At 44.3% G+C, this 14,574-nt stretch overlaps 1 protein-coding gene across 1 annotated transcript; it reads right to left on the bottom strand.

Moving 5' to 3' along the window:
• Positions 1-6,930: 6,930 nt before the first annotated feature.
• Positions 6,931-12,955, bottom strand: tsr1 (TSR1 ribosome maturation factor). The gene is made up of 15 exons (XM_053873098.1): positions 12,808-12,955; positions 11,959-12,062; positions 11,648-11,876; positions 10,590-10,724; positions 10,069-10,499; positions 9,852-9,996; positions 9,602-9,786; positions 8,381-8,598; positions 8,159-8,318; positions 7,988-8,098; positions 7,790-7,922; positions 7,601-7,717; positions 7,389-7,529; positions 7,248-7,322; positions 6,931-7,179 (listed from the first exon to the last, which is right to left on the bottom strand). The coding sequence occupies exons 1-15, from the start codon at positions 12,932-12,934 to the stop codon at positions 6,995-6,997; spliced, it is 2,496 nt and encodes an 831-aa protein (XP_053729073.1). The 5' UTR covers positions 12,935-12,955; the 3' UTR covers positions 6,931-6,994.
• Positions 12,956-14,574: the final 1,619 nt, after the last annotated feature.

The raw sequence follows: 14,574 nt of genomic DNA, 5'->3' as shown, positions 1-14,574 counted from the left end.
GCAAGAGCAGATCTGCAGCAGGACTGCAGTTCTATTCTTCTTTAACACAAAGCAGAACTTGTCAGTGGCACCATATTTGAAGTTTGTCTCTCCTTCACTCTAATCTGGTGTGAAATATATAGAGACAAAATAGGGTAAAATAATGGAATGGTTGCATGTTGCACCATTTTTTTGCTCATTTTATTAAAAATATGAATGATAAAACAACTACAAGTTACATCCAACTTACAAGCAGGATCAGTTTCGACCAACCGGCCCTAAGTCAGATTGGACGGAAGTCGAATGCCATTCAAAATAACCAACGCGGGAGTTATAGCTACTACTGTAGTGGTAGATCGCAGTGTGAGAGTGAGATGCTGGGAGACTGTCCTGCTGTAACTGTCGTACGTGTTGCCGGGCTGCTACGTGCTGCGGTTCCAGACATTGAATAAAAAAAATAAATACGCATCTGCTGGCCGTGGTCGTAAGTACAGGTGGACGTAAGTCAGATGGTACTTGTATATGCTTCTTTTTTCCACTTTGAAGGACAGGAAATACAAACGAGAGAAGGGAAATTAAGTCGTAACACAAAAAAACATGTTTAAAGATGACCTTCTTTAAGGTCAAGAACTATAAAAAAGTATAAAGATCAAATTGATTTACTGATGGATTGAGCCTTTTATTGTCATTGCAAATATATACAATGGAATTTCACTTCCCACCAATATTGTCATTTATCCATCAGAAACAGGTCTCGCTCTGACCCCATGACGGCGGCATGAACGCTGCCAAACAGCTGCACATGGCCCTGGGGCCCCACTTCTTCCAGGTCTGTCAACAATGAGCAGTTTTGGGCCCATTTTGAACCTTTGTTTCTGTCCCCAACCAAGCATATGGTCTTGCTGGAATCCTGTTTGGCTTCAAGTTTTCACTCCAGCAGTAAACTTGTTCCTTCGTTGATCCATGGACAGATGTGTTTACATCCACGTTAAATGAAAAGGGAGTTTATGACATCACCATGTTAGATACTTAATGCCTCACTATTGGAGTCTGGATTGTAGGACCAGCTTCTCTAGTGTCCGTGACCAGCAGTGGCCCTTGGTTAGATTCCTTATAGCTCTATCCATTATATTACTCTTGGCAGGACTGTCTACATTACTGTAAAAATCTCCACATTTATCGCTCCATCTTGATCATCCACATCCGTTTTGATGCTCCATTGAAATGAATTATCATTCAAACTACCCCCCCAGAGGTGGGACGCCCTGTGTGTGTGAGTGTGCAAGGTGTCTGCAAACCACATGGCTGTCCGACGCGTGCTCTTTGCTCCTTGGTCTCCCCTCATTAGTCTCACACGGCGCAGCAGTTCCCCTCTCACCACCTCCTCTCTTCCCCACCTTCCACTCACAGGGAGGGACCTGTTGCTCCCCGCTCCAGACCGAGCTCCTTCTTTTCCCCGCGTTGACTAAATCTCTTTTCCGGGGCTGCTGAAAACCATATGGCGCGTGACATCATCAGGGCAGAGCGCCACGAGAGGGGAATGGTGAAGCTGGGGGAGAGTGGCTTGCCAGGTTGGGTGATGTCAGCAGAAAAGCACTCTGGAGGTGGGGGGGGGTGCAGGTCGGAAACTGTATCTTTTTCTGACTTGACACCCACCTGCACAATCATCAGGGCTCAGGAAGGGGAAGGCAGTGCTCACCCGAGGGGAACCTTGATGTCTACAGCCACTCACTCTCGAGTTCCTAACATGTGGGGTCATGCGCTGTTTACACTCATCTGTGTGCAGCTGGTATCCTCACGTGCCAAAAAAGTCTCCGGCTCATGTCTGCCGTTTCATTTCTACTGTCAATAATCGCAATTTCAATCTGCTCAGCAGCTTTTATGGCCGTCAACCTCCTCCCCGCCCGCCCTCTTTTGTTCTCTGGGTGAACTCTTTTGTTGGGAGACTCTGGTCTCCATACCATCTCCAGGAGATCCAGCTCCCTATCAGCACGCGCAAAAGATATACACCAGTCAGCGTCGCGCACAATCGCTTCCACTCTGATTAATGGCAGAGCTATGGGGAGTCTGCCAGGCAACAAAGGGAGGAGAGGAGAAGTTCTTGGACTTGGACTCGGCACCCCTTCGCTGCCCCCTCTTTCCATCTCCGCTGGGGACGCTCTCTCCTTGGCCCAGCCCCAGGAAGCAGGCGAAGAGGGAGAGAAAGGGGGAAACAAAGGAGGGAAGGACGGATATTACAGAAGAAAGAGCAAAAACTGAGCTGACCTAATAGGATCGTAAGACGGCACCTAGAAAAACAGATGAGTGCAAGATGTGCTTGGGATGTTCCCCTGTTTTTTTTTTAAATGGGCAAAATAGTTTCTAAAACATTTGAGCCAAACTTTCTGTGTTCGATAAAATCCCTGGTGAAATGAATCAGATATAGTAGGCACAGATTTGCTCTTCGGCTCCAGGCATTTCTGGTCAGTGACTGCCACTTTATTTCCAATCTGAGCATCACAAATATCGCAAATGTCATCATCAGCCAGAGAAAAAATCTTTGCATATTCTTAATACTTGGTGAATTAAGATGGTTCCGATTCTGATCCACTTGTTTGGCTTCTCGCCACCATGGCTAACGCGCCATTCAGAACAGGCAAAAAAAAAAAAAAATCAGAAACATTACTCTATAAAACGCTGAAATAACTCCACTGTCATGTGACTGTATCACTTCGACAACAAGCTTACAAATTCCTAGGGCAGATTGTAAAGTTCCGATAACTCAGGAATGCAGTCAAGATGATGTCCCTCGTGCGCTAGTGGCTATGGTGGGGAACTTAGTTTTTGCCTTCAAGGAATGCAATTCTTGAGTCTCTCTAATTTATCTACGGATTCATCATGCAAAGTCATGCAAAGTGAGCACTCTGGCGGAGGTTTGCACTGTCACAGTGCTTTGTCTAAAGACTTAGACTAGGGCCCACCAAGGAAACCGAATGCATCTTGCGTGTTCTTGTTTTTACAACACAAAAATTAACTACTTTTGCTGTGAACGCCCTGTTGAATGAGGTCACATTGCATCAACACCTATTGATAAAAAGTCTCTAAATAGAAATATATATATATATATATATTTTATGCTTGCAATTTTACCATTTTTTTCACTGGATGAAGTGGTAAGCAGATGGTATCTGAATATTTCCCCCACGTGTTTGTGATGTCATCAGTATGGCGACTTTGGGAACGGATCGTTTCTATCATGTAAATACTTGTGTTGTAATAATTCCAAGGTTTGAAAATACTAATGTAACAGTAAACATGAACGTAAGATTGCGTACTGGGCTTACCCAGGCTTCACTTTTGAAAAGTAGCATTCCACAAAGTCAATAGTCAACGCTGACACATTGTTTATGAATCACCGTATCTATCTATCTGTCTATCGATCTATCTATCTATCTATCTATCTATCTATCTATCTATCTGTCTGTCTGTCTGTCTGTCTGTCTGTCTGTCCTTCTATTCGTCCTTCCGTCCATCTATCATCTATCTATCTATCTATCTATCTATCTATCTGTCCGTCCGTCCGTCCGTCCGTCGGTCCGTCCGTCCGTCCGTCCGTCCGTCGATCGATCGATCGGTCTGTCTGTCTGTCTGTCTGTCTGTCTGTCTGTCTGTCTGTCTGTCTGTCTGTCTGTCTATCTATCTATCTATCTATGTATCCATCCATCCATCTTATAACCTAGACGCGACATTGCTGTGCAGATTGAGGCCTATGCGTCCTCTCCTCTGCGCCATCACTCTCAGTGTTTTATGGGCTGCGGTGCCGTGACCTCCCTCTCACCCTGGTGCCACCCAGCCGGTGCAGGATTCAGGCGCGCAAGGGCCCTGCCAAAACCCCACAGCGCCACATCTGCAATCTATAAACGCCAGCCACTCTTGCTCTCCGGTTCTCTCGCCCACATCGGATCACACACTCCTCCATTTCTCTCCCGTTTAACTCCCTCACCCACTTTAATTTCTTGAATTCCACTCATCTCTCTTCCTTTGCATTCCATTGCCTCCTTCCTACCACTGCTGGTTTCATTCAGCCTGAAAATCATCTGGCTCGTCCCTTATCTCTCATTCCTTTCGCTGCCCTGTTTCTCTCCTTCCGCTTCTTTATCCACGTCCAATGGAAAAATCTCTCAGCCATTTTATCTTCTGTGGTGGCAGTGAACTGGGAACCACACAACATTCCGGCTCCAAAAAACATAAGTCACCCGTCTTCGTGTCCTCCGACCGCACTGGGTGCCAAACACACACTTCACTCAGTGGCTGGATTTAGTGTTGCAATGTTGCACTTGGTCCCTGAACGGCTACAATGTTGATCTGCTTCAAATTGATAGTGTCAGGGAAAAAATGCGGAGTGCAAATCTACATTCTGCACCATCTACACGTGCTTTCAGCAGGGGTATTGAGTTCCCCCTCTGAACATGCAGGACACATCGGACCCCTCCTCTGCACTGAAACAAGATGTGTTCAACACATCACCGCTCGTGCCCTTGCTTCCATACTTGAGGCGGAAAAAGGGGTTTTAAATAAATGACCACATCACCATCCAGGGCTTCCAACAACGCCCCCGTGGGCATTGCAGAACATTTGTCTTTCTCATTTGTAAGACCCTCTTTTTCCATTGTAATCGGAGGGTGAACTTTTGCTCCACTTCTGGTCTCCGATCATGTTCTCATCTCCATCCCAAACCACTCACCTTGCACTTTCCCAGCCACACTGGCTCGTCTCATCCCCGAAGAGCTTCAGGATGAATCATGTCGCAGCGCTCATGCAAGAACTCGCAATGATAAATATTAGAGTTTTTGATTCAGAACCTCCCAAAGCTGCAGAAAGAAAAATGGGATCGCGATGGATGTTCTTGAATTCGGTTCAAGGGGGCTGTAGTCTGCGAGTGAGAGATAAAGTGGACCGGGTCATAAAAAGACCACCAGGAAGAACGTCTTATTTCATCGTTCAACCAGACATCTGAAAGGAAAGGAAAGCTGAGCATTTGTCATGGGCTCTGTTGAGCAAAACTGTGACATACACAGATATCTCTGAGCTAAAAACAGTCTTAAATCCTGCCTTTATGAGCAAAAGGCTGTGTGTACTATGCAGTCAAGTGACCACACAATCTTCAGATCAGATATGTTGTTTCTGTTCTGTATGTTAATAGTATGCTTATTTACATTTTAGTTGGTTCTATCACACCTATTATGACCGCCTACAGGGGTCTGATCCTCAATTGACAGAGTCTTGGTGAGTACTGACTGACTATTGAAGTTCGAAACAGTGTCCTTATTTTTAGAACCCAACAGATGGCGCTCCCTGTTCAAAAAACTTTGGATTTAAACATTCTTTTCTGTTAAATCTCCCATCATTTTTAATCTGAGAGCGCCACCTACTGAGTTCTGAAAATGAGGACACTGTTTCATGAAGCCTCATCGGTGAGTCTGGCGGACTGAGCGGTCTTGTGGTTTGCTGCTTGTCATTGGTCGATTCGCTTTATCTTGTTATTTACTTGCATTGAAAGAGGGCTAGTTTTCTTCTTAATGCCAATGTGAGCCTCTTGAAGATCTATAACAGGCTCCTTTTAAAAGAAGACTACAAGTCATACCACAAATGTCTGGCGTGGTTTCGAGGCATCAAATTGGCGACCCACTGGCGGGCCGCAAAACTTTATCCTCAGGGCCACAAATGGCCAGCAGGCCTCAAGTTTGAGACCCCGGCTTACACCCTTAAACCGCCGACAAGGTCGTGCATGCTTGAAAATAGCACACATGGCAGGAAGGCAAGTGAGATGAGGCAATGTCAAGAGTTTCTGGGAAGTGCTGAGCTTTGTTGAAGGCATTTTGCGGACCACATCTGACCTTTTGAGTAACGGTAATTCCTGGTAGCGATGACCTCTTTCAGCAGAATGATGTGCCCTGGCACAAAACAAGCATGGGTCAGAAACGGTCTGAAGAACAGAAAAAGAGACTGTGAGAAAGGATGTGCTGACCAGAAAGACCATTCCAAACCACTAAGGTGTCACATGTACATTTCCAAGACTTCAGGCTGCCAACATCTTGGCGCCAGACGCCACCGTGTATCTTGAGACCTCCGACGCTAGTTTCAAATGGGAGTGAATTATAATGAATATCACATGAAACTGAATGTCATTTTGCAGTTTTTTTCTCAGCTGCACTGCTACCTACCTCTTTATTTTTATTATTTATTTATTGATGTTCTGTTTTATACGCCAGTTTTCAAATAGGTTTAGAGGTGTGTGTTTCTTCCCTTCCAATTTACCTACTCACAAGGGCTTCAGGTAAACAATGTGCGATTTGAAATATCAAGTATGTCATGACTTCGATGAGAAACAAGCTTCTGTGTGTAGCTTGGGTTAATAGTTTTCTACAACTATGGTTTTTCATAAGTCACATCTTAAGTCACACCTGCGTTTATTGTTACGTTCATCATTATAAAAAAAAAAAAAAGAGGTCATATAGTACAAAGCTATCAGCCGCTTTGACACTATTCTACCGTGCGGTTTCATTATTTATTTAGTAATAGTTGGCGCTTTGTTTACCTTCTGAGAACATTTATGACGAATGCGGCTTCTTGTATTAACTTGTAATGTTTTACTTACACATGACTGCAGGGTAGCAGTTGTGTTTAAACCTGCATGTGTCACTGTTGTTTTTAATCTCAGCTGTAATGATAAAAGAAGAAGGCAGGGCGTCAAATAGTGCGTGTTGGAACATAGATGGCCAACTTCGAAACGCGGCGCAGAACAAGTAAGAAAAAAAATAAATTATCGAGCAATGCCACCTAGTGGTCACATCTATAATCATACGTTGAAAACGGAGGAATTTAAGAGTTTAAAAGCAGAAATGACGTCCTATCCGGTTGTTTTGATCAAAATAAACGACAGCAGATTTCAATTCAAATGAATGTATTTCTCACAGCAGCTGTTAAATGAACACTTGAAGATGCTCCATATCACTGTGACGGCGTTGTCCTTGCTCTAATCCATGTCCAAGTCCAGGTCGTCCATGTCCACTGTGCTCTCTCTTTTGAACCATGGTAAAGACAAAGGCACGTGGGGGTCGTAGGTCCAGCGAGGGTAGACCCTCTTGTACAAGTTCATCATGACGGTGTCTTGAGAAGGAAGCTGGTTATCAAACACGCACTTCATGTGTCCATGTGTTCCTACAAGGCACAAATAAAAAGTCAGTGAACATAGAAAAAAATCAAAAAAATCAAATGAACAGTCTCACCTAGAGCCTCCTTGATGTGACCTCGACGACCCCACTTGGATCTCAGCTCCACCGGCTTGAACCACATAATGTCCTCTGCGTGGCGGAATAACAGGTCATTAAAATCTTGAATTCCCATTTAAAGTTCTTTTTTTCTCTCACCTCTGTTAAAGAACATGTAACGGACAACGGCGGAGCGGCGGTTGATTTTGAAAGGATGCCCACTCAGCACGATCCTCTTCAGCACCACGCGTTTAGGGTCGCAGCTGAGCAGACTTCCTGTCGCCACCAAGTCTTGAACACCTGTTTTGAAACACAGAAATGCCGTCAACAGAGGGTGACACATGGAAGTACAACGGGGAGCTGAATCTTACCATCATTCCTTTGCTTGAACAGCAGGACACCTGTGGGTGGGAAGGTAATGGGGGCGTACGCTGACACCACTGTCGGGGCGTCAGGCTTGAGGAAGCGCTCCATCTTGTGTTTGTCGGCTGAACAGATATCATGTCAGAAACAAGTCTTGAGTGTTCAGCGGAAGGGGCAGTTAAATTCAGGAGTCTCACCTAAAGTGTGCTGCGAGAAGATAGGCGACGCCCTGAACCTCCTGAAGCCACAGTGGAACACCAGCTCTTCTTTGGATTTGATGGGTTCCGTGTTGCTGGGGTGTCTCCTCACCAAAAGGTGCATGACAGACATCTGCAAAGACGTTGAGAATTCAAACAAAGTAGAATGTGGGCTCAGAAAAAGAGGGGCGCACAAACCTTCTGTTCATGCGGCAGCAGAGAAACCAACACTAGAGGTCGACCTGACTGAACGCTCTCCATCACAGACTGAGGAACATCAATGATGTGCAGAGTAACGTACCAGCCAACCTGGAGAAAGTGCACTCAGTTTAGTGGTTGACTTTAGAGGAGGCAGCTGAGATGGGTTACCATGGCTCCCTCTTCCTCCTCTGCAGCTTCTGTGAGGATGCGGCGGCGCGTACGATCGAAGCTCTGGAACTGGAAGATTCTAGAATAGTTGACCGGCAAATTTTCCATGGGGTCCCACGGAGACGACCGGAAACTCTTGAGGCCTCTGTATCGCTGGAATCTGTGCACCAAACAAGGTCAGTGGCCTTTGTTCGATTTCCTCCAACTCAGATGACGACAGACCTGATTCTCGCTGCCCTGTCCAGCGGCGTGTCCACCTCATCCGGGAACATGTCGTTGGCTCGGGCTTCGCGGTAACGTTTCAGTCCCTCCTCCTCGGCTGCTTCATCTATATTCTCGTCGTAACGGTGATCTGTTCCAAGGCGCTCTGTGGAGCAAACCTCTTCCTGTTCTTCTTCCTCATCCTCTTCGTCCTCTGAGCCAAACTCTGAACCGGCGTCCTGAGTGAGGTCAGTACAAGAAGACTGTTAAGTTGTCCTTTACATTTGCAGGCTAAAGCTAAACCGACTTCCGGTCCTCTTAAAGGCCTATTCCTGAAAAAAAAAAAATTGTAGAACAAGTGTAGAAATAGTTTTCGGGCTGGGAGATTTTGTGTTGAGGGGGACACCTTCTGAAAAAATATCCAAGATAAAAGCCTATTTCGGCCTCTTGTTGTACTGCAGATTTTCCCAAGTTATAACTAGAAACAAAGTCCATGCTATAAAAATTTAAATATCTGCTTCTCATTCGGCAAATTCCACTTCAAGAGGGGTTGTTTTGTTTCTATTTTTATACATGTTGAGGATTTTTTCCCCTCCTCATGTTGTTGCAACCCCCATCTCCAGCAGCATGTGTGGAACATGCTCACATTTCAAGCCAATTGATGTCAACCAAGTCTTCATGTTGCATTTGCATCAGGAAGTAGAGTGAATCACTAGAGGCTCCAGCGAGAGAGGAAGCATCTCGACGGGAGTTTAAATCACAATCTCTCCCATCCATCATATCTGGAAGATTAAAAATAGCCACCATTTGAAGTTCCATTTTCCCCCATTGTTAGCTTTTCTTGGTACACAAACCGAGACATCAAAAGAATGCTAATAACAGCCGCAGATCATAACAAACCTGTGCCACCGAGGAGTTTCATTTCAAGCCGCACTGGAAACGCGTAATACATAAATGATCGACCCCACCCTGCAGTCCAGACGGGAAGTTCTGTGCCTAGCGCAGGAAGATGGGGGGCTTCTCTCGGGACTCCAAACTCTATTGTTACGGTCCGCAGACCAGAAACAGACGACACAATAACAAACACTGGTGCTAGGTTGCGAGGTGCACCGAGGAAGGGTCACGTAAACGACAGGCTGCATACGTGACACTAGCAATGGGGTTTAAAATTCGCCTTTCATCTCTTCTACATTTTTACAGAAATCTACAGCGCCACCTACAGATATTCTGCAAAGGAAGTACCTGCGAGTTTGTGTCGTCATCTCTTTCCATGGCCTCATCCATCATGTCATCATCATCGTCATCTTCCTCACTGCTTTCTTCGTCCTCTTCCTCGCCGTTCTCTGCGTCTTCGTCGACAATCCACGTGGCTTGGTAATCTGATGTTCCTTTGGGGACCTTCATGGTACGTTTGTTCTTTCGAGCTTCTGTAAGTCGATAAAAATGTATTTCATGAAAGTCCAGAGACAAACTTGTCTGCCGGAGACGTCACCTTCAGCTTCCATTAGCTCGCTCTCAGTGGGCCAGGTCTGCTCTCCATCCATCGGGTCGACCTCAGCCTCGGACTGCAGGCTCTCCCTGGTGGCCGGGTCAGCTTTCATCAAGATCCGAACCGGAGCTTCATCGTCACACCCGTCCTGATGACAACACAGCAACGTAAATATAATATTCAGACGTCAAATAACATGGTTTAAAACCTACTTCCTCACCTGCATTTCAACATCACCTGCTTTCCCACCTTTGGCTGGTCTGGGTGCAGCAACGTTCAGGGGCAGAGGGTCTAGAGGAGCATCGATTTGACTCAGCTGGAAGTCTCCATGTCCACTTAAATGGACTAATCTGTCCACTCGCAATGGGCATCCACGCACGTATCCAGAGACACAGAGCGTTCCCAGACCAGACGCGTCGTTCGGCGTGAAAGTGACATGCTGTCCCAGTAAATGGGAACGCCTCGAGCGGAACCCTAGCTTTCTCTGCCTCTGACTTCCCAAGTGTCTGAGAAGCAGCGTGACCTCCTGCTCTGTGTCCAGAGGAAAGATGCGTGTATCAGGGAATCGGATCTCTGTGATCTTTGACAAAACCCTCTTGTATTCAACCTTCTTCTTCACAGGGAGATCAGACACTCCCTGGCACACCAGGGCTACAGGACAGAGAGACACCAGTTGTGGAAAATTAGTCATCAAGCTGCCAGTGGTGCATTTCTCAACAGAAGATCTTTGTTCCAACTGACCGTGGCTTGGGAGGCCTTGTGCAAATAAGCAGGAGAGACAATAGTCTCCATAACTGTCCCAACCTTCATTTGGATCCAGCACAAATATCAGGCTATCTGCTATCTTGGCCACGTCCATCAGGGAGTGTACATCAGCTGTCAGGAGGATTTCAAGCATGAGATATTTAGACATGTCAAATGGTCTTCAAGAGTTTCTTGACATAAACACACACATAAAAGTCATTTTATACTTATAGTTATACATTGGTACCTCGGTTTTCGACCACAAACCGTTCCAGATGGCCGCTCGAGAAGCGATTTGTTTGAAATCTGAATGGATTTTTCCCATTACAATGAATGGAAAAAGAAACAATGCGTTCCAAGCCTTAAAATAGTCTTTTGTAGGAGTGAATGTAGAGTGTCTGCTGCAGGTGGCTGTTCCTCTATGTGTGTGGCCGCTGCATGTGGGAGGGGTTGCCGAGTGAGTGACGTCTCTCCAGAAGTGAAGAGGTGCCCGGTGCGTGTCCAGCTCTGAATGTGCGCTTCTGTGCAGTTTGGCTGTGACAAAGTCATAAACCAAGTCACGCTCTGTCCCAGACTCGCCTCATCCCTGTCCCAGCTCCAGCCCACAACAGGACATCAAACCCTGGAGTGAGCGCTCCAGCACCTCCCCTGTGACACTCTACCACGGTCCAGTGTGGAGACAGGAAAGGTTTTACACCTCAATATGAAGAAAAAACAGTCAGTAAATGTAGCTAACGGGACACGTCTGCATACAGTTATACACGTTATACACAATAACAAAGCGCGTCGTGGGTCAGCTTATTGGTCCGCGCGCGTTATTGTTTTTCTGGCTTTTTTCGGGGGCGTTGGAGTTCTGGATTTTCGAAGCAAAAAAAAATCTCGAAATTTTTGTTCGAACTCCCATTTGTTCAAATTCCGGGACGTTTGAAAACCGAAGTACCACTGTAATTTCCTTCCTAGGCAGGTAGCAGTGAAAAAAATACCATCAGTTTCCCATTGACTGCTACTTGTTAATTACATTTTTACAATGGATAAAAGCTGTCCATGACATTCACCTGTCGCTTGGTTCAGGAAAGTGAACCTCTGTTTGAAGCGAGGCAGCAGCATCCCAAAACTGTCTTTGATACCGGTGACACACTGCTCCTGGTGAACGACTCCTCCTCCGCCTTCCTGGCGAAGCAGTTTGGTCACAGCAGCAGCATCCACCGCAGCATGCAGCGACACCACGGCAACCAGATGAGGCGGGCCATCCTTGCTACCGAGACGACGCTTCTCGGTAAGAACCTGGGGCAGACAGCAACAGAGTTTTACGGAGACCTTGACCAAACAAAAAAAGAAAAAAAATCAAAGCAGTTATCAACATTACCATGTCTTTTTTATTTCGGCGAAGCTGATTGGCTTTATGCCTTCGGTCCATCTTCTTCTGTTCTTTTCTCTGCTTTTTGGTGAGTGCTATCACAGACACTCTGCCTGAAGGGTTGAATTATTGATAAGTACCAAAACATTGAAGACCATAAATGCATATCATGAGACATCATAGTTCTTGTATACGTTTTACTGAATTATTATTTTACAGCCACATGAATCTTTAGCACACTATGCACGTTATATATATATATATATATATATATATATATATATATATATATATATATATATATATTAGTGCTGTCAGTCGATCGAATTAATTTCATTTTTATGTCATATCTGCTAAAGGTCTCCTGATAAAGAATTGAAGAATTGAGCTCTAGGATATTAAAAAATCATAGTGCATGTCTAATCAATTGAATACAGTAAGAAGAAAAGATTTAAATGAAATGCAAAAGTAAAGGTCAAGCACATCCGCAAACCACTTAGGCCAGGTGCATTATTGAAAAATGTAAAACAAACACAGCGATTCAGTTAAATAAGTAAAATTCTGAAATAAAATAAGGCTGTCTCAAATCGGCACTTAAGCACAATCTAACAATTCAAAAATGAATAATAGAAGTATTACACGCCTCTAAATGAGGCAAAATGAAGAATCGAATTAACGCGTTAAAATGACAGCACTTGCAGCCGTGTCGAATACAAACGTTAAATGAAATGGATAAACGACAGCGATCCTGTTAAAAGAGACGTCAACTTGTTCTCCAACGTAACACGTGTGTCATACATGAATCCTTACGCAGCAAACGGAGTAAATACAGCGGCGAAGTTAGCCAGTAACGATTACCTTTGGTTTCTCGGTCAATTTCCCCCTTGGTTCGATGCTTGCCATGTTTGTGCCCTTTGTTTTTCTGTTTGTATATGCCAGGTCTGTGGCCTTGTTGTTTATCCGAGTTTGCAGCCATTTTTGCCATGTGGGAGACGGCAGGCGGACTACTTCCGCACTCAATGCTACGTCACAGAGCGGCGTGCGCTGTCAAAATAAAAGCACCAGTTGAACACGCTGCGGTTCTTTCATAAATACTAAAATACTGGATCACAATCTAAAGTCTGTGAACATTATGCAAACATTGTTGGACTAATTTAAAACCTATTCATTATAATAAAGAATTTTATATATTAATTGTAAATGCATTGCATACGTTTTATTATTATTATTATTATTATTATTTTGGTTATGCTAAAATTATCCTTATAGTGGATCAAAAGGGCCTCGCACCTGACATATATGGTTTTCGTTATATTTTTGGAGGATCGTTCCGGACTTCAAGATGTCACACACAAATTCACCAAGGCTCCCATGTGTCAGACACATTTATTCATATTTTGTGCCTTTCAGCCATCTTCAGAGGTGTTTTGACTGGACAGAACATTTCAAATACATCTGAAATATAACCACAATATAACACAACACTTACATTTCATGACACATCATTTTTTCCCAGGGAGGCTCAGACAACAACCTCTAATTTATCTGTATACTGTAATATTTAATTGCAGAATGACCTGATAATTGCCTGGGTGCAGGAAAATAAACTATCATACATCATATAACAAGTTATGTTTTAAAATAATTTTCCATATCATAGCATATTTGATGAAAACACATGTCGCAGAGTGGAAGAAAAACCTCACCATTTTGTCTCAGGAAAGCCCTTCAGTCATGATCTCAATCTTGTGATTACACCACTATAAAATGTCAATGTGTTGGTGTTGGTTGTGGAAATCTTTGTGTGTTCCCAAAAGAGAAATGGGTTTAGACTTGAACAAGAAACCACAATGTTACATCATCATCCATGGATCCAGCAGACTGCAGCGGTGAACAATGACTGACTATCTTCTCCTCCCTCCAGGGGAAAGAAACATAGTTTCATATTTTCAAGCGATGACGGATTCAGCATGTGAGATATGTGTATCATCTATTAAAACCGGTCTTGATAAAGGCTGTGTTGTTCATAATTTTTATTTACCAACTATCTAGTCATCATAACCCACAATCTTTTGCCGCTCTGTTGTCAACTCTCTGAACACAACTGTTAAGTGTATGACTGCTGCCCTCAAAATATTTAACATTCCGGGCAATGCTATCCAACCTGACTTTTACACATATATTTTCCTCTTGAAGGATAACTTCCTTACTTTCCGAGCTGTAATATAAACCAAAGGTGAGGATTGTCATAATGAACTTCTATTTGTAGCTACAAGTTTAGAGCTTTTTAAATAATGTGCTTTTCCTATTTAACAGATTCATAATCAGTCAAACCTGGGATCTAGAATTCCCCAAGACTGGAAATTAGTTTTCATTGAAAACAGTTTGCATGAAAAAGTGATCATCTCAGCCAATGTATCTTTTATTCAAGTTCACATTTATGCCTAACTGGCATTATCTCGGGGTGTTGTTCTCATGTGAGGGGATTAGGGATTTGGAGATTGGTCGGCAAATTAGGGCAGCAGGGGCGGTATTGCAATCCCTTTGTCGCACTGTTGTCCCTATGAGAGAGCTGAGCCAGAAGGCAAAGCTCTCTATATACAAATCAATCTTCGCCCCGACCCT

Source organism: Synchiropus splendidus, chromosome 8 (assembly GCF_027744825.2).
Source record: "Synchiropus splendidus isolate RoL2022-P1 chromosome 8, RoL_Sspl_1.0, whole genome shotgun sequence".
NCBI lineage: Eukaryota > Metazoa > Chordata > Actinopteri > Syngnathiformes > Callionymidae > Synchiropus > Synchiropus splendidus.
The sequence above is the reverse complement of the archived record's forward strand: the minus strand, read 5'-3'. Positions and strand labels throughout refer to the sequence as shown.